Source organism: Schistocerca nitens, chromosome 4, assembly GCF_023898315.1.
Source record: "Schistocerca nitens isolate TAMUIC-IGC-003100 chromosome 4, iqSchNite1.1, whole genome shotgun sequence".
Taxonomy (NCBI): Eukaryota; Metazoa; Arthropoda; class Insecta; order Orthoptera; family Acrididae; genus Schistocerca; species Schistocerca nitens.
Genome location: NC_064617.1, coordinates 734,651,584 through 734,678,463, shown reverse-complemented (window position 1 = coordinate 734,678,463; position 26,880 = coordinate 734,651,584). Strand labels below are relative to the sequence as shown.

The 26,880-nt window shown below is 42.7% G+C and overlaps 1 protein-coding gene across 1 annotated transcript in view; it reads left to right on the top strand.

The window, feature by feature from the left end:
- LOC126251748 (keratin, type I cytoskeletal 9-like) overlaps positions 1-26,880 on the top strand; it is a 125,345-nt gene that overhangs the window by 42,368 nt on the left and 56,097 nt on the right. The window contains exon 3 of the mRNA XM_049952358.1: positions 25,526-25,762. Coding sequence (XP_049808315.1) covers positions 25,526-25,762 — 237 coding nt within the window. The remainder of the gene's footprint in view (positions 1-25,525; positions 25,763-26,880) is intronic.

Here is a 26,880-nt window from a genome sequence, read left to right as displayed (position 1 = left end):
GAATTTGGAGTGATAAATTACGCTGTATCATGTGGTAGTCCAATGTTAGGGATTGGTTTTGGTGAATACGTAAGGTACGCAATCTGACAGCTTGTGTAGTGCCAACAGGGAAGTACGAAGGAGGTGGTGTTGCGGTACGGGGATCTTTATTGGTGATTAGCCTGTGCTCTCCTTATTGCACTTATGGAGACATTAAGTTCTGCATTATATGAACAGATTTTACAGCGTTGTGTATTGCTTACAGCAGACGAACAGTTCGGAGACGATGACTGTTTGAATCAGTAGGGCAATGCACCCTGTCATAAAGCAGTATCTGTGACGCAATGCTTTGTGGACAATAACACTCCTGAAATAGACTGACCTGTCCAGAGCTCACACTTGAAACCAATGGAAAACCTTCGGGTTGAGTTAGAACTTCTACTACGCCCCAGATCACGGCCTTCCCCACCACTAGGTTCTTGCAGAAGAATGGGCTGCCGTTCTTCCAGAGACGCTCAGACGCCACATTGAAAGTATCCCGAACAGAGTTGAAGCTTGTATAAAGGCGAACGGTGAACACATCACACATTAATGTCCACTAGTAGGTGCCCGGATACTTTTTATCGGTGTAATTAGTCTCCCGCAGGAGACGCTAATAAAGACAAACGTCATCTCTATTCTTAATAATGCTCTTTATTCCGTAAGGAAGAGAGCTGGAGGCATTTATAATTAGCCCCTGCATTTCAGCCGCGGTTACGAACAATCGCAGAGATTTTCTACGCGTTTCAGACGGCCGTTCGAGGCACGACAGGATGCTTGAGTGTTCGTCTCACCAGCAACGTATGCATGCACTAAGTAAACGAGGCTCTTGTCATCGTGGGAGATTGGACTGCCCACAGTATACTCATCATGAAGACGTAGGCCAAAGCGCAACACATGATCACAGAGAACGTTGAAATAAATATTCTGATTTATGCTCATGGTAACCATGTTTAATAATTCAGGCTTACTTATCAAGTGAAGATATGATGTGCATTCATTGAAATATTTCATGTAACCAGTTTCGTCAAGTAGTTGCGATCCTCGGGTGTGCTTAATCCTTCCTACTTAATAGACGCACAATTCGTCATATCATCGTAAACGTGATAAATCTCCTTTTCTAGTATTCACAAAGTACCTCTATGGTTGCTTCGTCGAACTGGTTTATTGTCATTTGTACTTAGACTTAGTACGGTAAACAATCTAACAATATGGACGGTTTCCCTGTCAGAGACCATGGGGAGACTTGAGTGTATCATTTAATTCTGTGATCACATACGTTTCAACATTCCATTACAGAGATTTCTCAGGTGTTACACTTCCGAGTGTACACAGTCAGTGATTTTGCTGTGCAGGGTAACAGTTAGGAAACCACTAAGTCTAATCATCTCTCTCCTAGTACTAAGGAATCATAAGTCTAACGAACTAGTTACTAAACATCTTTGACAACAACTGAGGAGGAATTCCGCTGCTGATTATGTGTAGAGCTCAAAACAAGACGTCAGGAGCCGACGGGACTCAGTTTCTATAGTCGTGCAGTTACCCAGAAGTCACTATTGTGCTGTGTAATGTATAGTGGTGTGTAGCTACTCAGAAGTCACTAATTTGCTGTGTAACTTACATTGATGTGCAGTTACACAGCAGTCACTAATGTACTGTGTACCATATACTGATGCGTACCTATCCAAAAGTATCTAAACTCCACTGCAACGCTCACTGCAGCGTAGGTACCCAGAGCTCTCTAATATGCTGAGTAACGTGCGCTGGTGTGTAGCCAACCAGAAGTAAAAATTCTGCTGTGTGTCGGCTACTGGTGTATAGACACACAGGAGTCATTAATGTGCTGTGTAGCATGTACTTCTGAGTACTTAACTGTTGCTGCGAAGCGTGAACTAGTGGACAGCTAGAGGGGAGTCAATAATGTGCTCTGTAATATTTACTGATGTATAGCTACGCAGAACTGTGAACCCATGGTGTAGGTGTGGCGTCTTCGACTAGTCATTACAAAGTCATGGGTCCAGAGTTAGAACACAGCCACTGCTTACATTTTCAATCAAAATTACCAGCATGGCGGCCGAAGACTTCCAGCATAAGAAGCCACCTCTAGTGCTGCCAACGGCCTTGTCAAAAAGGGCGGAAAAGCTGACAGACGTTGAAGATACTTTCTTGGGGTGGGGAACTGCCTCTAAAAGCTCGAAAAATCAGCAGTGGTCAACAGCAGAAGACAATGGAAACCACTGTATTAAATGCACATGATGTGTATCTACAGGATATGTGGCCTTTATTTGAAAAGTATCACTGTCAAAAGATGCCGAATTAGTCCCCCGTTCGGATCTCCGGGAGGGGACTGCCAAGAGCCTACTAGTGCGTTGAATTATCGTACAATCAATTTAACAGCTTACGGATTCAAATTGCTGACAATAATAAATTGCACCAGAATGTAAAAGAAAATTGAGGACCTATTAGATGACGATCAGTTTAGTTTTAGTAAACATAAAGGCGCCAGAGAGGCAGTTCTCAAGTTGCGCTTGATAATGGTAACAAGACTGAAGATAAATCAAGACATGCTCGTTGGATTTGTTGATGTAGAAAAAGTGTGTGACAATGTCAAATGGTTCAAGCAATTGTAAGGAAAATGGGAGTAAGTTACAGGGAAAGATTAAAAAGGTCTAAGACAGGGATCTAGTCTTTCGTCCCTACTGGTCAGTCTAGACGTCGAAGAAGCCATGAGGGAAGTAAAAGGAAGGTTAAATAGTGGGATAAAAATTCACGATGAAGGAATGTCAGTGACAAGATTCACTAATAACATTACAGGACCCGCTGCTGGAATGAACAGCTTAGCGCGTACAGAATATGTATTGAGGATAAATCGAAAAAAATAGAAAAGTGATGTGAAATAGCTAGGACAGATACGTCTACCGATATTTACATCTACATCTGCATCATATTCCGCAAACCACCTGATTGTGTGTGGCGGAGAGTACTTTTTGTGCTAATAACTGAGCTCTCCAACCCTGTTCCAGTCGCGAATTGCGCTTGGGAAGAATGACTGCTGGTAAGCCTCTGTAATGGCTCTAATTGCTCGAACTTTCTCCTCGCAGCCATTATGCACAACGTATGTCGGGGGCAGTAATACGTTGTCCGATTCTTCACGGAAAGTGTTCTTTCGAAATTTCAATAGTAAATCTCTCCGTGATGTACAACATCCCTTTTGTATCGCCTGCTACTGGAATTTTTCAGCATCTCCGTAACGCTCTCGCTCCGGCTAAATGATACCGTGACGAAACGTGCCGCTCTTCATTGGATTTGTTATACCTCTTCTGTCAGTCTTACCTGGTAAGGACCCCAGATAGATGAACAATACTCAAGAATCGGTCGAACAGGAGCATTATAAGTCACTTCCTTCGTGGATGAGTTGCATTTCCTTAAGATTTTTCTATGAATGTGAGTCTGACATCCGCTTTTCCCACTGCTTTAAGTGGTCATTCCAAATGGTTCAAATGGCTCTGAGCACTATGGGACCTAACATCTGAGGTCATCAGTCCGCTAGAACTTAGAACTACTTAAATCTAACTAACCTAAGGACATCACACACATCCACGTCCGAGGCAGGATTCGAACCTGCGACCGTAGCGTTCGCGCGGTTCCAGACTGAAGCGCCTAGAGCCGCTCGGTCACACCGGCCAGCTAAGTGGTCATTCTACCTAAGGTCTCTCGGGATAGTTACTCCTAGATATTTTACGGTAGATACTGTTTCCATCGGTTTCCATCAACAGTGTAGCTGTCCAGTAGTGGATTTTCTTTCTCCTAAGCATGCGCAATATGTTACATTTATTTACGTTCAGGGTCAACTGCCAGAGCCTACACCATTCATCATTCTCTGGAGATCATTCTGCAAACAGTTACTTCCTTCTGGCGTTGCTACTTTGTTATAGACAACCGCATCATCTGCGAACAGACTTAAAGGGCGTCGGACGCTTTCTGATAGACCATTTAAATATATTGTAAACAGTAACGGTCCTAGCGCATTTCTTGGGGTACTTCAGAAATTACCTTTGCATCTATCGATTTTGTTCCGTTAAGAGCGATGTGTTGAGTTCTATCTACAAGGAAGTTTTGAGTTCAGTCGCAAATCAGCTCCGATGTTCGGTAATCTCTGATTTTTTTCACTAAACACAGTGCGGGACGGTGTCAAATGTCTTCCTGAAGTCAAGGAACACGGTATCAACCTGAGCGCCGTTGTCTATGGCGCTATGGCTCTCATGGAGGAACAGAGCGAACTGAGTTTCGCAGGATCTCTGTTAGCGGAATCCATGTTGGTTTTTATAGAGGAGAGTTCCATTTTCCAAAAATATTATAATTATTGAGTATGAAACATGTCTATTACTCTACAACAGATTGACGTCAACGCTATAGGTCTATAATTATGTCCTATCAAACATAAGCCTAAATTTGAGGAAGAAATGTCTGATAATGTACGCTTGGAGCACAATACTGTCTGGTAGTGAATCATAGACAGTGGAAAAACTCGAGCAGAAGAGAAGTGAAGCGTTTGAATGTGATGCTATAGGATAATTTTGAAAATCAGGTGGGCTGATAAGGAAAGAGGAGGTCCTCCGTAGAATAGATGAGAAAAGGAGTATATGGGAAACGCTGACAAGAAGAAGGGACAGGAGCACAGTACATCGTTAGGGCGTCAGAGAATTACCTCCATTGTATCAAAGAGAACTGCAGAGTGTTGAAAATGTAGGTGAAGAGAGAGATTGAAAAACATTCAACAAATAATTGAGGACGCAGGGTGGAAGTGCTGCTCTGAGACCAAGAGGTTGGCGCAGCAGACGAATATGTGGCGGAATGCATTAAACCAGCCAGAACATCGATCACCCAAAGAAAAAATAGTTACTCAGACATCACTAATATGCTGTGTAATGTATAGAGGAATATAGCCACCCGGAAGTCCTGTGCTGAGTGTCATTTACTTGCACAAACAAGTAATATGTCCGTGTGTGGGTATGGACCATGTCTGGGCCAGTATGTAGCTGAGTGTACTGTAAACTGATGTGTTTTACTTTTGCTGAGTACCTAAGAGACTGAGTGTCTAATAGATTGCAATCACTTCTGAAGACATCTTAGAAAAGTGCTTGTTGTCTACAGTAAGGAAAGAACTTAAAAATAGGATGGTTTCTGCATCAGATTGATAAGATGCTTGTCTATAACAATTATTTTACTTCGTAGTTAAAAAATATGTTGTAGAGCTTACATAATACTCGTCAGTTATCAAAAAATAAGATAGGCTGACGTTCAGGCAACCAAGCCGTTGGTAAAGGAACACCCTACACCTCAAAACTCCAATGGACTACTCGCGTACTTCAGTATTCCATAGGCACGTTTCTTGGATGGTTTTGTGTTTGCTTCTTGGTGGACCTTGGAAACATTCGCGAAGCTAACATGCTTCCGATTGATGTAGCATTAGAGAAACTTTCCATTCACGAAATCAAACACACACACACACACACACACACACACACACACACACACACACACGTAAACACGTACAAGACCACTCTTGGTTAGCTTCAGCAATAGTTTCATTTTTATTGTAACAGTTACATTTGCTCCATTTCTTAGTGAAACATATTGACACGAGCGCCGGGGCATGTTGTGCAGCATAGCGGTTGGCGTCGGTGGTTGCCGCACTATGGGTCGAGAATTCACATCCCATCACCGTCAAATATTTTATATTTGGCAGTTATCTCTAGAAGATTCAGAAATTTCTTATGATTCTAATGTTAACATATTCTGGAATATTCGATATTTGTGTTCGTAGCAACACTCTCCGTTCAAGAGGCACTACTGTTCTGTCTATACGTTGACGTCCATAAATAAAGTGCTAAGTGTTATACTTCATGGACGAAAAACATTCCGGATTTGGACTTGACTGTGATTACGACATGACATTGTTTGGTGGGGACTCCGGGTACTTTAAAACATTTACATCATTATGGTTCCAATTACGCGACGTAAAAGCCGTCGCCATACAAAAACCGGAATACAAATACTGACTCGTTCCTAAGGTCGGTTTTCAAGATCCTTGCGCAACACGAAAACTCAAATCTTCTATTCAAAATCAAATGGTTCAAATGGCTCTAAGCACTATGGGACTTAACATCTGAGGTCATCAGTCCCCTAGACTTAGAACTACTTAAAACTAACTAACCTAAGGACATCACACACATCCATGCCCGAGGCAGGATTAGAACCTGCGACCGTAGCAGCAGCGCGTTTCCGGACTGAAGCGCCTAGATCCGCTCGGCCACAGCGGCCAGTAAATCCTCGATTCCATTTATTTTCGAATATTAATCCATAATATATTTCCTTCAGAACTTTCAAAAGCATGTTCAACAGCGCCATTACTAGATGTCGACATACACATCTCGTGATCTGAAAGGTCGATTCTCACAAGTGAAATGACATACATTACCAGATTTTTCAAAATAACTGGCTATGTGAACACATATATGCGGTTCATGTGTATTGAAATCTTTCAATAGTTTTCTTAAAAACAGTGTAAATACCACATTGCATTCTATACTCTTCCCAGTCACATTAATGTGATAACCTGTAAGAGAATCACTACCTTCATCTGCTAGGACGTGCAGGAAGAGTCAGTGAGGTCTGGAGGTACCGACAGGGATGTGGATCCATGCCGTCGCCAGTGCCGTGACCAGCTTTGCCAAATTTCCCAGCGTAAACAACGCGATCGAGGTGGTCCCACAGATTATCGATTGCGTTGAAACCTGGGGAGTTTGGTGGCCAGAAAAGTGTGGTAAACTCGTAGTGGCGCTCTTCGAACCACGTATTTTAAACTACGAGCTATATTAACGTTGTCCCCTAGGATAGCTGTGTACTTGTTTTGATACATTGTGCCTGCCGGAATGAAAAGATAACAAAGGAAATCCAACGAAAAAATTCCCCAGGCCATAACGCATGCAGAGTGTTTGGTTTCTCGCACCGTATACGCCAACGGCATTCTGCCGTATGGATCACAAAACGCGATTCATCTGAAAAGGCAACCCCTCACCACGTAGTGGAGGTGTAGTTGCGGTACTGAAGTGAAATTGCAGCCTTCGCCGCCGATGAATAGCGGCCACTGTGGGTGCATGAACCTGACACTTGTTACTGAGGCCCATATGCAGCAACGTTCGCTGAACGATCCTTGAGGAGACAGCCTTCGTAGCCCTTTGGTTTATGTGGGCAGTCAGTTGCCCGTTCACATCTCCGCAGCCGGCTTTCACTCCTGTCATTTGTGGCCCGTAGTACACAACAGTTGCCTCGATGCTGCTTTTGAGCAGCGCTGTTCTGCCATGCACGGTATACTTTAACAGAGGCGGCAAGTGCAAGGTTCCTGAATTGCTTCCAACCTTGTTCCGAAAGTCTTACTCTTTTGTACGTCATAAAATCGCTCCATTTCCACATTTTAACGACTATAATGTTGTCTGTGTCCTCCAGACACGCCAGTACTGTCACTTGATGTCTGTGAATCGTTATTGCACGTTGACGTCGAACATCGCGGTGGACACATTAATGTGGCTGAACAGTGTGTGTAGGGAAAACTGACGACTTAATAATAATAATAATAATAATAATAATAATTGCAAACAACAAATAGAAACAGTAGATCACATCACAAGCGGATGTACAATACTAGCAAATACAGAATACCCCAGAAGACATGACAATGTAGCAAAAATAATACATCAACAGCTTGCCTTACAACATAAACTTATAAAACAACACGTTCCCACATACAAGTATGCACCACAAAATGTACTGGAGAATGATGAATACAAATTATACTGGAACAGAACCATTATAACAGATAAAACAACACCACATAACAAACCTGACATCATACTCATCAATAAAAAGAAGAAATTAACACAACTAATCGAAATATCCATACCCAATACAACAAATATACAAAAGAAAACAGGAGAAAAAATTGAAAAATACATCCAACTGGCTGAGGAAGTCAAGGACATGTGGCATCAGGATAAAGTTGACATTATACCAATTATACTATCAACTACGGAAGTCATACCACACAATATCCACCAGTACATCAATGCAATACAGCTACATCCAAACTTATATATACAACTACAGAAATCCGTAATTATTGATACATGTTCAATTACTCGATAGTTCCTAAATGCAATATATCATATACCATACAGTTAAAAGGAAGTCACGCTTGATCAAGGTCTGCGTCACTTTCCATTTTTGACCAGACATAACGTATGAGAAAAGAAAGAAATAATAATTATAATTATAATTATTATTATTATAATTATAATAATAAAAGCAGTGGCCTGTCCATCTACTCAAAGCTCGCTGAATCCTTTTGCTAAACACCTTGTGTAGGGGGCGTAACACGTCAGGGAATTATGAAATGCGTGTTACGCAGTTGCCGTTGTCACGCATCGTAGTGCAGAGACCTCCAGCCAAGCAGAAGCTTATACTTTTGGCACCAAATGAAACACATGTATTTAAAATACAGTAGAGCGTCGATTATTCGAACGTCCGTCAACCGAACGACCGCTTAATCGAACTGTGTACTCGCTCGCACCTGTTGATCTCCCATCGTACCTTCCATCATCCCCAACACTCCCAAACCAAGTTTCCCACAGTAGTCGCCGCACTGGGCCACCGCTGGCGGAACATTGCTTCTAATGGGGCCTTCACAAGGCGCTGCTGACCGGCCAAGCTGCCAGTCGCTGTGTTTCAACAATCAGCACACCTCTGTCGGCTTGCCACTGGCGGTAGAAGTAGCGACAGTATCAAAGCTGTTCACAGCAACAGCTGCGCCAGCTTGAGTTGGAGCGTGACGCTCCGCGCAGTTTGAAAGATTGCGCGCCCCCAAGAAGAGCTTCTCACGGTGCCGTCACCTTCTGTTCCCTGTTACGACCACTTGTGTGCTGCTGCGTGAAGAAGTGAACTTGACGATACAAAATGCTTAAACGTAAACGTGTTGTCCTTTCTATGAGGGACAAGTACGAGATTAGTAAAAGGTTAGAAGAAGGTGAATCTGCAACCACTTTATCCAATGAGTACAAGGTGGAGAAGTCGACAATTACGGATATAAAAAAACAAAAGACGAGCATAGCAAATTTTATAGCTATGCTTGAGTCTACTGATGGATCAAAAAGCCGTAAAACTATGAAGCTCGCCACTAACACAGATCTAGATGATGCTGTTTACATGTGGTTTACACGAAAGAGATCGGAAGGAGAATCTATCTCAGGTCCCATTCTGTGTGAGAAGGCAATGCAGTTCAACGAAAAACTTGGAGGGCCTTCGAACTTTAAAGCGAGCACGGGCTGGTTAAAACGCTTCAAGTCAAGACACGGCATTCGTGAGCTTACAATACAGGGAGAAAAACTGTCGGCTGATTCTTTCAAAGTCAAACTAAGGGACGTATTAAGGGAAGAAGATTATGCTCTCGAAAACGTTTACAATGCTGACGAAACTGGACTTAACTGAAAAGCTTCCTTTTGGCAAATAAACATGTACAGTTCGATTATCCGAACAAACCAGTTTTCCGAACACCCATGTCCCCCAATTACTTCGGATAATCGACGCTCTACTGTATGTTGTACCGAATGTGGTGTTGAACAGGCTTCACATATTGGTGAATCATCAAACTAGTGAAAGGAAGTGTGTGTCAATGGTCTACGTCCTGTTCTTAAGCTGGTGAGCATTCACTTCCGTCCATCAGTGTGGCTGGAATGAAGTTTACCAGGTCACTGTCGTCGGTTTCATAGACCGCAATTTCTATTGTTTACCACCTCCAGCCTCTCAACTTCTCACTGACGCTTTACCCTTGATTTCCAGCAATGAGATGATAGTGGGCAGGAGGATGAATGGCTCTGAGCACTATGGGACTTAACATCTGAGGTCATCATTCCCCTAGAACTTAGACCTACTTAAACCTAACTAACGTAGGGACATCACACACATCCATACCCGAGTCAGGATTCGAACCTGCGACCGTATCGTTCGCGCGGTTCTAGACTGTAGCGCCTAGAACCGCTCGGCCACTTCGGCCGGCTGGGGGGCAGGAGGATGACACACAGAAATACAATGCCTCCTCCACACGCTACTTTGAGTACTTTGACGGCTGCGTTTTTTCCCCTTACCCGACGTGTCCCGGTACCCAGCAGAATATCACCTCTTTTGCTTGGTTTTGTATCAGTTATAAGGCATATTGGGCGGTCTGAATCACGTAATTGATACGTTTGTCGTACAGACTGAAAGGATCTGGGAATGTCTGCTATGATGCGGTCTCACTTGCTGCATTGCTTTCAGGGGTCCATAAACGCCGGAATTATAATTTGTCAGTTTTTCTGGGAGGCGAACTCTGAAAACCAGGATTAAACATTTGATCAGGCGAATGAATATAATTGATAAAATCTTGACACAATCTCTCTCTCTGGTGAGTAATCAGTTGAGTCCTACTAGAAACTAGTGTAAACGAATGCAGAATTTAGAAGCTTTTCACGCTTCCGTGCATTATCTGATCAAAAGTATCCTGAGACCTAATAATAGGCATGAATGTGGGTTTTATCCATCTTCCGCCTTTATGATAGTTTGACCTCTGCTGGCGACACTTTCAGTGAAGTGACTCAATGTCTGTCGAGGAATGGCAGCGCATTCTTTCCCAAGGGCCGAAATCAGAGAAGGTACTGATGTTGGACGCTGGAGTTTGGATCTAAGTCGACGTCATAAATCATCACAAAGGTGTTCCATTGGGTTCTGGTCTGGACTCTGTGCAGTCTAGTTCAGTTCAGGAATGTTGATGCCCACAAACTGTTGCCTCGGAGACGCTGCTTCATGTCTGGATGCACTGTCGTGTTGATACAATCACCGTCTTCGAATGTTGCTCTACTGTACGCAGTACACAGTTCTTTGAAAGATATTCATGCCTTTCAACATTAAGCATTTCCTTAAGCACAATAATGAGATCACACCCTAACCACGAAAAAAAAACCATACGTTAATACCACCTCCTTCGTACTTTACTATTGGCAATATGCATGATGACAGATAACATTCGCCGGCCGGGGTGGCCGAGCGGTTCTAGGCGCTTCAGACTGGAACCGCGCCTTGGGCGTGGGTGTGTGTGATGTCCTTAGGTTAGTTAGGTTTAAGTAGTTCTACGTTCTAGGGGACTGATGACCACAGATGTTAACCCTCATAGTGCTCAGAGCCATTTGAGCCATTTTGAACAGATAACGTTCTCCAGGTCTTCGAGAAAGCGAGACTCCGTCTATCGCTTTTCCCCAATTTATACCGTTACTTTATTACTCCAAATCACTCTTTTCCAGTTATACACTGTCCAGTATAACCCCCTTTATGCCGCCTAGTGCGTCGCGTAGCTTATGAACAAATGCTCGATCATTGTAGCCTATTCCTTTAAGTATGTACGCACAGTCATTGCATTAGCTGTCATGCAGGTAGCAGTTTGCAACTGTAAGTGATTCCTTTCGTTGGAAATGCAAATGCAGTGTGGCTAGGACCTCCCGTCGGGTAGACTGTTCGCCTGGTGCAAGTCTTTCGAGTTGACGCCACTTCGACGACTTGCGTGATGGGGATGAAATGATGATGATAAGGACAACACAACACCCAGTCCCTGAGGGGAGAAAATCTCTGTACAGTGCTCCACGGGCCACTGTATGAAGTCTGCCTGATTTTGGTTTCGCTGTGGCCGGTTCTTCGCGTTTCCACTTCAGAATCATGCAACCATTAGTGGACTTCAGCAACTTTAGAAGCAATGAAATGTCCTTCATGGATTGATTACACAGGTGATATCGAATTGCTAGTGCTCGTTCGAAATCACTGAACTCTCGTGATAGTCCCATTCTGTTTTTACTGCTTCTGTAGTGGCATTACAATATTCCTTGCATACTTTTACACTGGCGGATCCTCATTCGTGACATCTAGTGGTCAATGCCGGATCACCTGTGGGTGTTCAAATGGTTCAAATGGCTCTGAGCACTATGGGACTTAACTTCTAAGGTCATCAGTCCCCTAGAACTTAGAACTACTTAAACCTAACTAACCTAAGGACATCACACACATCCATGCCTGAGGCAGGATTCGAACCTGCGACCGTAGCGGTCGCGCGGTTCCAGACTGTATTGCCTAGAACCGCTCGGCCACCACGGCCGGAACCTGTGGGTGTCCGGATACCTTTGATCAGATAGTGTGTATTTTTCATTGTTAAGGTTTGCTGTCGCTTCATTACAAACGCATTTGTTAGCGTCCAAGAACTCGTGGCTCGGAGTTATTTTGTGTGTGTGTGTGTGTGTGTGTGTGTGTGTGTGTGTGTGTGCGCGTGCGTGTGTGCACGAGTGAGCATTCGGAGCGCGTCGAGATGCGTCAGTGGAGGCTGCTGCCACAGTCTGTGTGAACACGCCTTCTGGAAGGCCGCAGGAAGGCCGTGGGTTGCACGGGCGTGAGGCCGGGCGAAACGACCGCCCAGGCGGTGAAAGCGGCCTCTGACGTAACACTTGACGGCGCGCCGCGGTACCGTGCCGCTGTCCGCACCAGGTCGCGCTGGTACTGCTCGGGCACTCTGTGCTCCACATGCAGAGGCGAAGAATTTTGTTGTTGTTGTGGTCTTCAGTCCGATTTCTGCTTGATGCAACACTCAAGGCTAGTGTGCCTTTTTGCAAGCCATTTCGTTTCTGCTTAACTACTGAAACCCACATTCACTAGAACCTGCTGACTGTAGTCCACTCTTGGTCTCCCACTCCAACTTTAGTCCCCTTCCCCTACACTTCCTCCGCCCCCGCTCAACTCCCTCTATTTTCCCCTCTATTACCATCTTGACGCTTCCTTGGTCTCTCATGTTGTGCTATAAATTTATTTTCTCCCAAATTCTATTCAGTGCTTCCACTGCAGTTATCCGATACATCTGTAATCTTCTACTTTCTCCTGTTGTATCAAATTTCAGAAACTTCTATTCTCTTAACTTTCAAACCGTTTATCGTCCTCGTTTCGATTCCGTGCCTGGCTACACTCAACTCAGAATAGACTTCATAACATTTGAATATATGTTTAGTGTTTATAAATGTCTCTTTATCAGATATGCTTTCCTTGCTATTGCCAATTCACGTTTTGCGTGGGGCCTGGAAACAACTGAAAATTTTAATGGAGGTAGAACAAAATTTTAATAAAATTACAAAAACATTCATAGTCGTTACTATCTTTTATTTTAATTTTCGATAAAAAAATGAAATACGATAGATAGATACAACTGTATTCATAAATCATTAGGAGAAATTACATTTGCGGTTCTGAGCCAGGTTTTTAAAGTTAGATTCAGGTGGCGAGCAGCTCTTGCGAATAGTGTCCTTAAGGTGTGTGACCGTTAATCTTGAGCGATATGTTTCTTCAAAAAATTCATCTTTAAATGTTTTGCAAACATATGTAGTGGCAAACATAGTAGCGATGTATATGACTATTTTTTTGCGATTTTCATATTTTTCTGGGATATGTTTGCTTCTGAATTCTTCTAAGAATGCAGTTTTATACGTTTGGAAAGAAATGTCTTCCTGCAAGTCCGTTATATCCATTTGGAGTGAAGGCTTTCAAAGGCGGAACAACCTCACAGCCACATCAGTCCCTTCTGCTGATGGATAACTTTCAAAAGGCGATTTTAAGACTCGTGACAACTTCTCTTTCTCTTCGAAGTCTTGAAATCTTGCTGCAAATTCGTTCTTAAGATCCGACATAAAATTTGAAAATACTGCAATGTCTATCACAGAACTGTTTCCATATTGAAGAATTATTGAAAAGTGAATAAATTCCTCGCATGCATTGTCTTTTTCAAAGATATCCAGCTTGCGGCGGAAAGAAGACGCTCTTCGTACCATTAAATAAAATTCTTATGTTAACTTCGAGTGTAGAGAGCTTTTATGTGGATCAACATAACATGCTGCGACGATCGGACAGTTTGCTTCTGTATTTGATGTACCTACTAACAATTAAGAACATGAATCAGTCACGCAATTATTTGTAAAATACTATAAAAATCGATGAGAGTAGCTCTGATACTTATTGCTACGTACAGAAGAATATTTTTTAAATAACTTACTAGAATAATTTGTACTTGCAAAAAATTTTTGGCGGTCCAGTTTTTGACCTTCCGCAGTCCCGAACTGGACCGTGGTCAGTCATTTGAGGACTATGGCTCTATACTCCTACCATCATCACATATACCCTTGCCCAAATAACAAATCTCGTCTTCTATTTTTAGTGTACCATTTTCTACTCCAATTCACTCAGCATCGTGTAATTAATTCAACAACATTTGTCTTTCTTTTGCTTTTGTCGATATTCACCGTATGGCCTTTTTTCACGACACCATATATTCCATTCAACAGCTTATCCTAGTCCTTTGCCCTTTCTGACGGAATTACAATGACCCCGGTAAACCATAAGGGTTTTATTTCTACCCACTGAACTTTAATCCCCTTTCCAAATATCTCCATGGCTTCCACAACGTACAGACTGAATAACATTGGGGACAATCTACAACTCTGCCTCGCCCCGTTCTCCTCTACTGTTTCCCTTTTGTCCTTTGACTCTTACAAATGTAATTTGGTTTCTTTACAAGTTGTAGCCAACCTGTGTGTACCTGTGTACCTGTGTTTTGTCATAGCAACCTTTAAAATTTCTGACAATGTACTGCAATCCATATTGTCATAAGCTTTAAATCTACGAGTGCTATAAACTTCGGTTAGCCTTTCTTTAACCTAAGATAAGTCGGAGGGTCAGTATTGCCACTCATGTTCCTATATTTCTACACAAATTGAACTTCCCTGAGGTCAGATACTTCGTTATTCCATTCTTATGTAAATAAATCGTGTCACTATTTTGGAGTCATCATCTATTAAACTGATCGATAATATTCACATCCACCAGCACCTACCTCCTTCCGCAATGGAAATATTACTGCACCCTCTCTTTCACCGTTTATAACACAACCTCATTGCTTATTTTATCTGTCTTTTCACACCCTCCATTCTTTTTCAGATGCAACTGTCAGAAGCCTCTACGCATTATCATTTCTATGTCACGGTATTCATGTTCCGTCACTATACAGGGCAAAACGTCGTACAAAACACTTCACTAATCTTTTCCTTTCTTGTTTACTGAATGGACCACAAAAACTCCCCTTATCTAAAACATTTCTTTTATAATAGCTTTCATGGTTTTTAATTCTTGATTACAAGACATGTTAGAGCTAATTGTACTACGTAGGTAATACCTGAAGTTATCAACCCGTTTCCCTAAGCAATCGCAAATTTTCACTTTCATCTTCCTTGATTGCCTTATAAAAACATTTCCTTGGTCTCCTTCACATTTTCTTCACTCCATATTCTTCACGTTTGGTGTACAATTTTTTAACGTGTTGTTAATTGTATTTTGATTTTCACTCAGTAATATCATGTCACAAGCAAACATTAAACATTTTACTATCGCCTCTCCTATTGTCAGGCCACACATTTCGTGGAATTAGTTTTTAACTAAGTCAATTAAATACACGTGAAACAGAGTAGATGAAGAGCCCTGTATAATTTATCTCCCAATCTTAATTCCTTCATTCGTTTCATATCCTATTCTTATTTTCACTCATTATAAGATATACAAAGTGACTTTTAGCCTTCTTTCCTTCCATTTCCATTTAAGTCTATCGTCTTCAGATCATCTAAATGTTTAAGCACCTGAACTCTATGAAAGGTTTTTCAAACTCAACAAAACTGCACGTGCTTTCCTACTTTTATTTTAGGTACCTTCCCCCAGTTATTCGAAACATTTTTACCTCTCCGTTTTACCTTTTAAAGTCGAACTTTCGTAATTCAGTTCCTTCTTCGCTTTTGTTTTAATAGTTTAATCATTATTAACAGTAAAATTTTTGCTTAATGATATATTCAGTATATTTTGTGGCATTTGTTTTCTTTGGTATTTGCAATATCATTGCTCCTGTACAGTTATCGAGACACTCACCTTTCTCGTGTCAAACACTACGCAATTCATGGATGTATATGTGTACATTATAAGTTTCACTGCACCTCCTGAGTTGTGCCTGCCTTTGCTAAATGGCAAGAATTCTTTCGTGGTGATATAATTAACAGAGATATTTTTGTTAGATACACTGATCAGCCAAAACATAATGACAACTGCCCACCGTGACTTTGGATGCCTTCTCGTATCTAAGCGCAGCAGATACCGACGGGGCACCTTAGCGAAGGTATGGGCTGCAAATGGAGAAATCCATTGAGATAAGAGACTTTGACAAAGGGCAGATTACCATTACTCAGAGCCTGTGAAGAGTATATCGAAAACGGCGAAGCTGGTAGAATGTTCACAAGTGTTTCGGAGCGCACGCTGTTCATCGTACATTGTTGAAGATGGAGCTCCGCAGCAGCCACCCCTGGGTATTCACATGCTGACTCAACGACATCGTCAGTTACGATTGCAGTGGGCACAGGACCGTCTGGATTCGACCTTCAATCAATGAAAACGTCTCGACTAATCCGATGAATCTCATTTCTGCTAGACTAGGTCAATGGCCATCTCCACATAAGCCGTGATCGAGGTGAATGGCAGCTTGAAACGTGAGGCGCGCCAGGGATGCAGGCTTGTGGGAGCGGTATTGTGCTATGGGAGACATTCTCGTGCGATTGCGTGGGACCTATGGTAGTGATCTAAGACACGCTGACACCAGTGAACTACCTGCATTCCTTCATGGTTGACATCTTGCCCGACGGGATGTCACCTTTCAGCAGCATAATTATCCGTGTCTCGGGGCCAGAACCGTGCTACAGTGATTCGAGGAGCATTGTAATGAACTGACGTTGAAGCCTCGCAGACTAAAGTCGCCAGATGTAAATCAATCGGCGCCTTCATCGCATACCCAGATCAGTAGCCCGTCATTTACGCGAAATACATGACCTGTGCGTAGACATGTAACGCCACATACCTCCACAAACCTACCAAAAAACTGTCGGATCCCTGATACGCAGAATCAATGATGAATTTGGTTCCAAAAATTGACAAACAAGCTATTAAGCCCGTGGTCATAATGGTTTTGACTCGTCAGTTTATTGTGTGTATTGGGAGTAATTTCGCGAAAAATACTACTGATTGGGTCCTTGCGCGTAGCAGCCATCAAGTCTCACTCTCCATGTGGGTGGCCGCACTGCCCACCTGTAGGTTCATTCTGCCCGTGATGTACGGTGTGTATTTTTTGAACATGTGGTTATGTCTGACTGCAAAGTGTAGGGAACTTGTCTGCAATGTACAGACAGCGCACATCGAGGCTCAGGTCAGGGAAAACAGTATCCGAACACAATATACGCCTGTATCTCAACGGTAAACACAAACATACATTGGTCAAAAACACTACAGCATAAAACATTTCGTAAGTAATTCAGAGATTGAAAGAAAAAGATCTTAGAAAGCATGTAACATTTTCAAAGTGTGCTGGTGAACACAGATGGAAGGAATCGTGAACGCTGGTACTTTTATTAGTATGATAGTGGAAGGTGTGGAGTCGTTAGTACGGTATACTTACGAGCTTAGGGTAACAAGAGTAGAACGTGATGCAATAAGTTTTTTTTTTCAGCATCTAGATCTTATATTTTAAAATATCGCGCTCGTTACGTGGATTTTTAGAATACTTTAAGTAGCGGTGGAAGAGTACATACAGTTTTAACCTTTTATTAACTCTATTTGTTCTACGCTTTATGTCTGACACAAAGAGAACAATAAACGCCTATCTTATTCCAAAACTCTTCTTCATGGTAACTTATATTCGTCCTTCTCTTTCCCTCTCTCTAATTAAAGTAGTGAATTTATTGAATATAAGGTACACTTTATTATTTACTTCGGAGAATGGGATACTACAAAAATAAAGATTGACTGAAGAAGTCACTTTGTGTTTTCCTATTTTTGTTCTTTTTAAAATTAAGTAGTTGTAGATACTGAAGGAAACATGGAAAAAGTGGATAAGGCAGCCACATATGTAGATGATTTGCACTAAATACATGCTGCAACTTTATGTTTGACCCAAACACTAGTACACTGTCATTTGATAGGACTGTAAATCTGGACACAGCTATGCGTATTTCTAAATGAAACGCAGTACATGGTGATCAAGCTACAATAACTTGTGCTTCATCATCAGTCATGCTCTCTTTCCGTATGTGCATTGAATATTTTTTTTGAAAATGAAGTGCTAATATATTGTCCCTAAAGTATTATCTTTCAGCTTAGAATTCTTTGGTCATTTTCGAAACACTTCGAAGTAAGATGTAATTACAAGTATTAAAATTAAGAAGAGAACTTCCACACTTTACTTTCTGTCATTTTAGTGTAATTAATAGACGAGATAATTTATTACATCTGTTCCAGTTTGCTAGCTTTGCGGTTAATTACATTCATGTAGAAATGAAAAACACTTATTTAAAGCGCAAACAAATCATTTGTTGGTATACCGTTGATAGAAATCACTTGTGATTTCTCTCTGTGGCATCTAATAAATTTACTGGTTCTAACACTGTTTCATTTTCATGTAATCCAAGGAAAGTTGCGGTATAAATAATGAAAATTTACAGTACCAAATATTGGGGGAGATATTTGCCAGTGATGAAATCTGAGACGAGCTACTAATCACTCCTTCGCTTTCAATGCTCCACCGCTTTGCTCTCTCGTACCATTAACAGTTGTTATATGGTATCTAGGTCGGCAGTGACTCGAATATGCCCCTCTGTCTCTCGTTTTCAGAACTTCGTTACGACTGTTGTGCAACGGCAAGAGAAAACTTGTCGAAGCCGTGTTACCAGTCTTGTCAGTCTGCTGTCGCCTGATACGGATCATTTAATAGCCTGCCTAAGGCCCTTTTTACGGCAAGAACGCGCTAATTATCGCTGTGGCAATCTGTAGTCCATTTATTTTGGGTACAGGCTGGAACACCAATGCTAGTTTGCGCCTTTTCACAAATACAAAGTGAGGATCGATTTTATTTTAGTTTCTCAAGCCGCAATATTGTCTTTCTTTGGCGTCAACGCAGTTCTTATCGTCTAGTCTTTTGCGAGAGTATGATTTGCAGTTGCATTCCAGTAAGATGATAAGAACGCAGACAAGATAAAGCGTTGTATACTACTAATGTGAAATTAAATTAATGGTCCATATTTAATAACCGGTGGTGGTAGTTGTTATATTGCAAAAAAGGTTAGTTAAAAGAAATTTGTAACGTTTGTAATGGATAAAAGAAAACTGAAATCTGTTACACATTATGCAGTTACTCATTCGTCATTAAAGTTCTGAGGTGTTACCGCAGTATTAGTATAACCTAAAAGACAACTTTCTACTCGCCTTAATAGCTGCGCGCGTTAGCACGGTGGAAGGGGGAAGGGGGGGGGGGGGTAGGGCAGAAGTTACGGCAGGAAGGGCACTTCTCATAGGGCTACCCTCTGCTGTTATGTGTCACAAATCCGAAAATTTACATCACGACTCCGGGATAAAGACCAACAAAAAGTAGAACTGAAAGGTAACTTTCTAAAAAAAGCGTTAGACACATCTGCTTAACAGACTAGTATGCGGAAAAATATATACCTAGAAGTTCTCAGAAATAATTCCACACAGATATCACTGACAAATGCACATGAAGTTATGTGATGATATCAAGGGATTTCCAAGTGCATTGACACAGATAGACAACTGGAACAAAGAAGTCACTGTGGAGAGGAGTAACTTTCAAGATATAGCACATCATAATCCTCTAACAATAAAAGTGTTAAGAATCGTGAAGTTGAGTTTCGGGGTCACGTTGCAAAAGAGAACTAGAACTATTAACGCAAGACAGGCGTACATTATTTCTCCAATTGAGATAGGTTCCTGTCTGCAACATCGACTCCTGGGAGAGAAACCAACTTCCCATGTTGTTCCTTTTGTCTCCGTCTTAGTCGATGTGTTGTTTACTTCTGTGTCTCACCCTACTGATCATTTCTGTATCTCACCCTATGTCTCTCTCTCTCTCTCTCTCTCTCGAACAAACACACGCACACACCCGCACACACACGCACACACACAAGCATGACGACCAGCGTGAACGACGATGATCACTCTAAAAGAAATTCACAATGTTTCTTTGAACATCCAATTTATTTTTCATGTCTTTGATATTCACGGCACGTTAATACATTTCTAAGAGACAAAATATCGTATTTTCACATAATCTCTGGTTCTTTCCACTGCCTTATGTCGTCGTACAACTAAGTCACGTATACTTGCACGGTACAAGTCAGGCGCAGCGCGTTTGATGCACTGTTTAGTCACCATAACAAGGGAGTCCATTTTCAAATCCCGTTCTGCGAAAAGGTTCCTATAGTTTACTGAAGAGGGGATAATCGCACGGCGCCTCATCAGGTCAATTGGGTGGATGTTTCATAGCTGTCGGCACACGCTTTCTGTTCTTGATGGTGGTTTTCTCACTGACATGTAGCCAGTCATCATGCGACATCAAAAAATCCTATTTTACGAATGTTGTCAAACGCGACGCATTCGAGCACGAAGTCTTTGAGCATTTCCACACACGCCTAAGAACTGACAGTGATCCCGTGTGGCATGATGTCCACGAGCAACAATCCCCCTGTGTCAAAAAACACAATAGCCATCACTTTTCCTGCTGAAGGTGCAGTTTTGAATGCCTTCTTTTTCAGCATGATTCCATGTTGCCATTCCATCTATCGCTATTTTGCTTGTAGTTCAAAGAAATGCAACCACGTCCCATTTACCGTCACAGCTCTTAAAAGGAACTCCTCTACAGAGTTCTCGCACTGTGGAAAAGTTCACTGTACCCTGTTTTCCATGTTTCTTTTTGGGCCTCCGTCAACATTCTTGGAACGCATCAGGGGCATACGTTGTTCTCGTCTAGCTGTCTCAATATTCTGTGCACATTCGTTTCTGCTACTGCCAGTCGACTGACAGCTCATTCACTGTTATGCATTTGTGAACCAAACTCACACTGCGCGTATGCTGCACTTTGTCAGGAGTCTGTACAGTACTCTCTCCGCCGCTTCGCGGTGGGTCCCGAGTATTGACGTGCCCCTTTCCACCAGATAATCAGCTTTCGCAACGACCAACTGCACTGCAATCAGCACCGTCATCTCCTTACGCCTTCTTCAGCCTCTTGTGAAAGTTTGTCGTTGTCTCGTTCTCACAGTACAGGAACTCTGCAGCACCCCGTTACTTCAAAATGAACATCAAGAGCAGCAGCCAGCTTCATAGTTTTATGACAATGCTACTAGCGGTAACAAGTTGAATTAATTTTGAATACCAGCAGGAAGAGCGTTCCTATAATCTCCGTGAATAGCAAAAATGTAAAACGAAAGTTGGATTTAAAAAAAAAGTGTTGTGCTTTCCTTTTGGACTGACTTTCGTAGTACACTTATAGTGAGTACCCAGCGTGCCCAGGTATGTATTCGCTGTCCATCTCTTCCTTTCCCCCCCTCTCTTTCCATCTCCTCCACCCCTCCCCGCCCCCCCCCTCTCTCTCCATCTCCACCATCCTACACTATCTCTCCATCACCTCCTAACCCTCTCTACATCCATCTGCTCGTCCTCTTTATCCACCTGACCTTTCCTCTTCAGACTATCTGCTGCTTATCCCTCTATCTCCTTCCCCTCAAATTCCAGTGCCTCCTCTAGTTTCTTAGTCCATCAGCCACACCCCCACTCCCCTGTCTCTCTATCCATCTCGTCTCCCGTCACCTCTATCTATGTCCATATCCTCCTTCCTCCTCGCCGTCTGTTCCTCTCCTGCCCTCTTCTCTCCCCACGTTATCGCGCTCACACCAAAAGGACGCTCATGGTTCTTACGCCCACAGTATTTCTTTCCAGACTGTAACTAATAGTCTATCAAATTTGGCTGGAATCCACGTGTTCAGGACGAGCTTTTTAGCTATAGCTTTGCGCACCTGCTAATATGTCAGACACATTTCGTATCTATTTAAAATCATCGTCATATTTAACATAATTTGCACATTTTATACATACATTTCACCTGTATCCCTAGCGAATTTCGGCATGCATTTTCGTTTTCAGCCACTTTAATGTTCATGACGTTGTATCTCCTGAACTATGTGTTATAGAATCATATAAATTCACAGGTACATTCATTTGTACACTATGTGTTCAAAAGTATCCGGACACCTGGCTGAAAATGACTTACAAGTTCGTGGCACCTTCCATCGGTAATGCTGCAATTCAATATGGTGTCGGCCGAACATTAGGCTTGATGACAACTTCCACTCTCGCAGGCATACGTTCAACCAGATGCTGAAAGGTTTTTGGGACATGGCACCCATTCTTCACTGAGTGCTTCACTGTGGAGAGGTATCGATGTCGGTCGGTGAGGCCTGGCACGAAGTCGGCGTTTCAAAACACCCCACAGATGTTCTACAGGACTCAGATCACGACTCTCTGCAGGCCAGCCCATTACAGGGATGTTATTGTCATGTAACCACTCCGCCACAGGCCGTGCTTTATGAACAGGTGCTCGGTCGTGTTGAAAAATGCAGTCATCATCCCCAAATTGGTCTTCAACAGTGGGAAGCAAGAAGGTGCTTAAAACATCAATGAAGGTCTGTGCGGTGATAGTGCCACGCAATACATCAAGGGGTGTTTAGGAGTGTGGAAATGTCGCGTGCAGACGTATGATACAAGTGACACCCCGAGTGTGAGTGCCGCGGTGCGCCCCATTCTGCTGTCTCATGATGTCTGATGACTACTGAGATCTCTGATACGGAGTACCTGGCAGTAGGTGGCAGCACAGTGTACTTAATATGAAAAAGTATGGTTTTGGGGTTATCCGGATACTTTCGATCGGATACCGTATATGCGGCTACAGTCTGCGAAATATGTTCTGACGAGAGTTAGTACTAACGAAGTAATAAATTTAAACGTCATGCATGATGTGGCATTATTTCACGCATGTCAGCGTTTATGACGTTATATCTCCTGGACTATGTATCGTACAATTGTACAAAACTTTATATATGATATCTGCAAAAATGTGTTGGAAATACAGTTAGTAGTATATAAGTAATTAATTAAAACTTCACGTTTCATACAATAGTTTTACTGCATGAACAGCGAAATTATATTAAGCGATAAACGTTTTCCTCGTATCATTTTGTGGAGGTTGTCAAGGAGGAAAAGCTTCATAAGGGTTTGAAATTATGTGGAAAGTTTAAGTCGCTAAGTACTCTCATTCTGAAATGTTGAATGAGTCAGATATTGGAATTCACGCGTCGTGGGCTACACTACTTTTTCATCCCCAGGCCACCTCTTCGATAAGTAGGTGATTCTTCCCCGATATCGATTCTTTCCAGAGAGCAAGTGATGTTTGTACCAAGCTGGGTTTATATCGGTTCAGTGGTTTAGGAGGAGACATGGAACAAACATAGGCCTACTTACATACATTCACTGGTCCCGGTGGAGGTTCGAGTCCTCCCTCGGGCATGGGTGTGTATGTTTGTCCTTAGGATAATGTAAGTTAAGTAGTGTGTAAGCTTACGGACTGATGACCTTAGCAGTTGAGTCTCATAAGATTTCACACACATTTGAACATACGAGGGCAGTTCAATAAGTAATGCAACACATTCTTTTCTCGGCCAATTTTGGTTGAAATAACCGGAAATTTCTTGTGGAATATTTTCAAACATTCCCGCTTCGTCTCGTATAGTTTCATTGACTTCCGACAGGTGGCAGACCTATACGGAGCTGTTAAAATGGCGTCTGTAACGGATGTGCGTTGCAAACAACGGGCAGTGATCGAGTTTCTTTTGGCGGAAAACCAGGGCATCTCAGATATTCATAGGCGCTTGCAGAATGTCTACGGTGATCTGGCAGTGGACAAAAGCACGGTGAGTCGTTGGGCAAAGCGTGTGTCATCATCGCCGCAAGGTCATGCAAGACTGTCTGATCTCCCGCGTGCGGGCCGGCCGTGCACAGCTGTGACTCCTGCAATGGCGGAGCGTGCGAACACACTCATTCGAGATGATCGACGGATCACCATCAAACAACTCAGTGCTCAACTTGACATCTCTGTTGGTAGTGCTGTCACAATTGTTCACCAGTTGGGATATTCAAAGGTTTGTTCCCGCTGGGTCCCTCGTTGTCTAACCGAACACCACAAAGAGCAAAGGAGAACCATCTGTGCGGAATTGCTTGCTCGTCATGTGGCTGAGGGTGACAATTTCTTGTCAAAGATTGTTACAGGCGATGAAACATGGATTCTTCACTTCGAACCTGAAACAAAACGGCAATCAATGGAGTGGCGCCACACCCACTCCCCTACCAAGAAAAAGTTTAAAGCCATACCCTCAGCCGGTAAAGTCACGGTTACAGTCTTCTGGGACGCTGAAGGGGTTATTCTGTTCGATGTCCTTCCCCATGGTCAAACGATCAACTCTGAAGTGTATTGTGCTACTCTTCAGAAATTGAAGAAACGACTTCAGCGTGTTCGTAGGCACAAAAATCAGAACGAACTTCTCCTTCTTCATGACAACGCAAGACCTCACACAAGTCTTTACACCCGAGAGGAGCTCACAAAACTTCAGTGGACTGTTCTTCCTCGTGCACCCTACAGCCCCGATGTCGCACCGTCGGATTTCCATATGTTTGGCCCAATGAAGGCCGCAATCCGTGGGACGCACTACGCGGATGATGAAGAAGTTATTGATGCAGTACGACGTTGGCTCCGACATCGACCAGTGGAATGGTACCGTGCAGGCATACAGGCCCTCATTTCAAGGTGGCGTAAGGCCGTAGCACTGAATGGAGATTACGTTGAAAAATAGTGTTGTGTAGCTAAAAGATTGGGGAATAACCTGGTGTATTTCAATGCTGAATAAAACAACCCCTGTTTCAGAAAAAAATGTGTTGCATTACTTATTGAACTGTCCTCGTACATTCACACATACATCCAGTTTTATGGTAAAATTGGTTCCCTTCCATACTGGGCACCTGTTACAGGAACCGGCTACGAATTTCTTTAGACGAGATAGTCTCGGTTGAAAAGTCAATTTTACTTACATGTTTCGCCCTTTTGGGGCATTATCAGACTGACGAAGAATTTATGTGGAAAACCGATTCGTCCATTAATGCTCACTTATGGCATTAAAATGAAATTTTCTAAAGGAACCACCGTCCTCCCTTCATAGGACGAATAAAAGCAATAAGGAAGGTAACTAGCAGGTAACCGCGTTCCAGTGTACACAGCATGGAGCTTTGGGTGCTTCCTTCAAGAGATCCAGTTTTGTAACATTTACTGATTTCTCACAAATAATTCGATTATAGATATTGCATTGCTTTGAGAAAACGCGTCCAGCAAGTGTCAATACTGCCAACGCTGACGACCTTGTTGCAGAGCCTGGAGTCGGACATCGCACGGGCGTCGCTGGCGCGCGCGGCAGCCCACGCGGTGCGCATGGAGCAGCAGTTCGAGGACGACATCCTGCGGGAGGCGGTGCAGCGGCTGCGCGAGGACCGCGGCGACCGCGAGAAGACGCTGCGCGACGTGCGCCACATCGGCGAGCTGATGCAGCGCGACAAGCGCGCCGTGGACCTGCTCAGCGGGCTCCTGGGCGGCGGCGGCGGCGGCCAGGTATGACTGACTGGACCTTCCAACTACCTGCCGTCTCCTACATTGCACCGCAGTCCAGTGCACACACTCACGACACTCCTGCTCGATTTTGTTATCTCTGCGACAACAGCTCTCCAAGCGGACAAAAAGCTACACTTCTGAAACAATATCGGTCGAATGCGGAAATTATCGTTTGTATGGATTTGTAACTTAGTTTTAATGTAGGGAGCACACGTAGTGCCATAAAAATCGGCAGTAACTAAAAAATTACACCACATATGTCTTTCTTTAGTTCCGTGAGGACGCTGGGAGGTATGAAACTGTGCATCACAAGACAGTCGTCTTTTAAGAACAAAAAAAAAGGGCTAATAAACAGCAAAAGACCTAACCTTTTGCAGAAAGGCGTCGAATATGTACTCAACAATGGAAAGTTTTCTTCACTGCACTTCCAGTTAAATCAGTGAATGTGGAATGTAGAAAACTGTTATGGAGTGCAATACGTATGTTATTTAACGTACCAGATGGGCCACTACAACTGTAGTTGAGGGGAAAGCCACACAGTCGTGACAATGAAGTTTTAAAAGCAATAAAACTACTTGCCAACAAAGAAGAAACCATTTCCACAGTTGCCGCTACAGCTCAGCCACAAACGGCAAGAATCTTTACCACATTCGCTTTTGAAGCGAAAGTAATTATATTTACAAAAATATTCGTGCATTAGAAAGTCAAGTACAAATTATTAGAGTACATAGTACATACAAAATTGTTACATGTCGAGGAAAGTGCCTACTGTAATAAGAAAAGACAACATCAGAAATACACGGTACTCATGGATGATATACGTGTTTATATTGTCTTGCTTTGAGCGGAGAAAGCTGCAGTTATGTACCTATTAGAAAGTGTTTCTTCGTGAATAAGTTGTAGTTTGTCACTGAATCAGTGAGATGCGACGGCTTTTTATATTACTTCACGGTCATTCATTTACCTTGATAATTTTCTAACGTTTGGAATTCAAAAACATAACTCTTCTGTTTAATTAAGTTTCTAGAAGCGGTCCTCGATTTGTTCCTCAAGACAATCTCTACAAACTTTCGAAGTCCTTGTAACATTTCTGGGACACCCTGTATAAAGCACCCTGT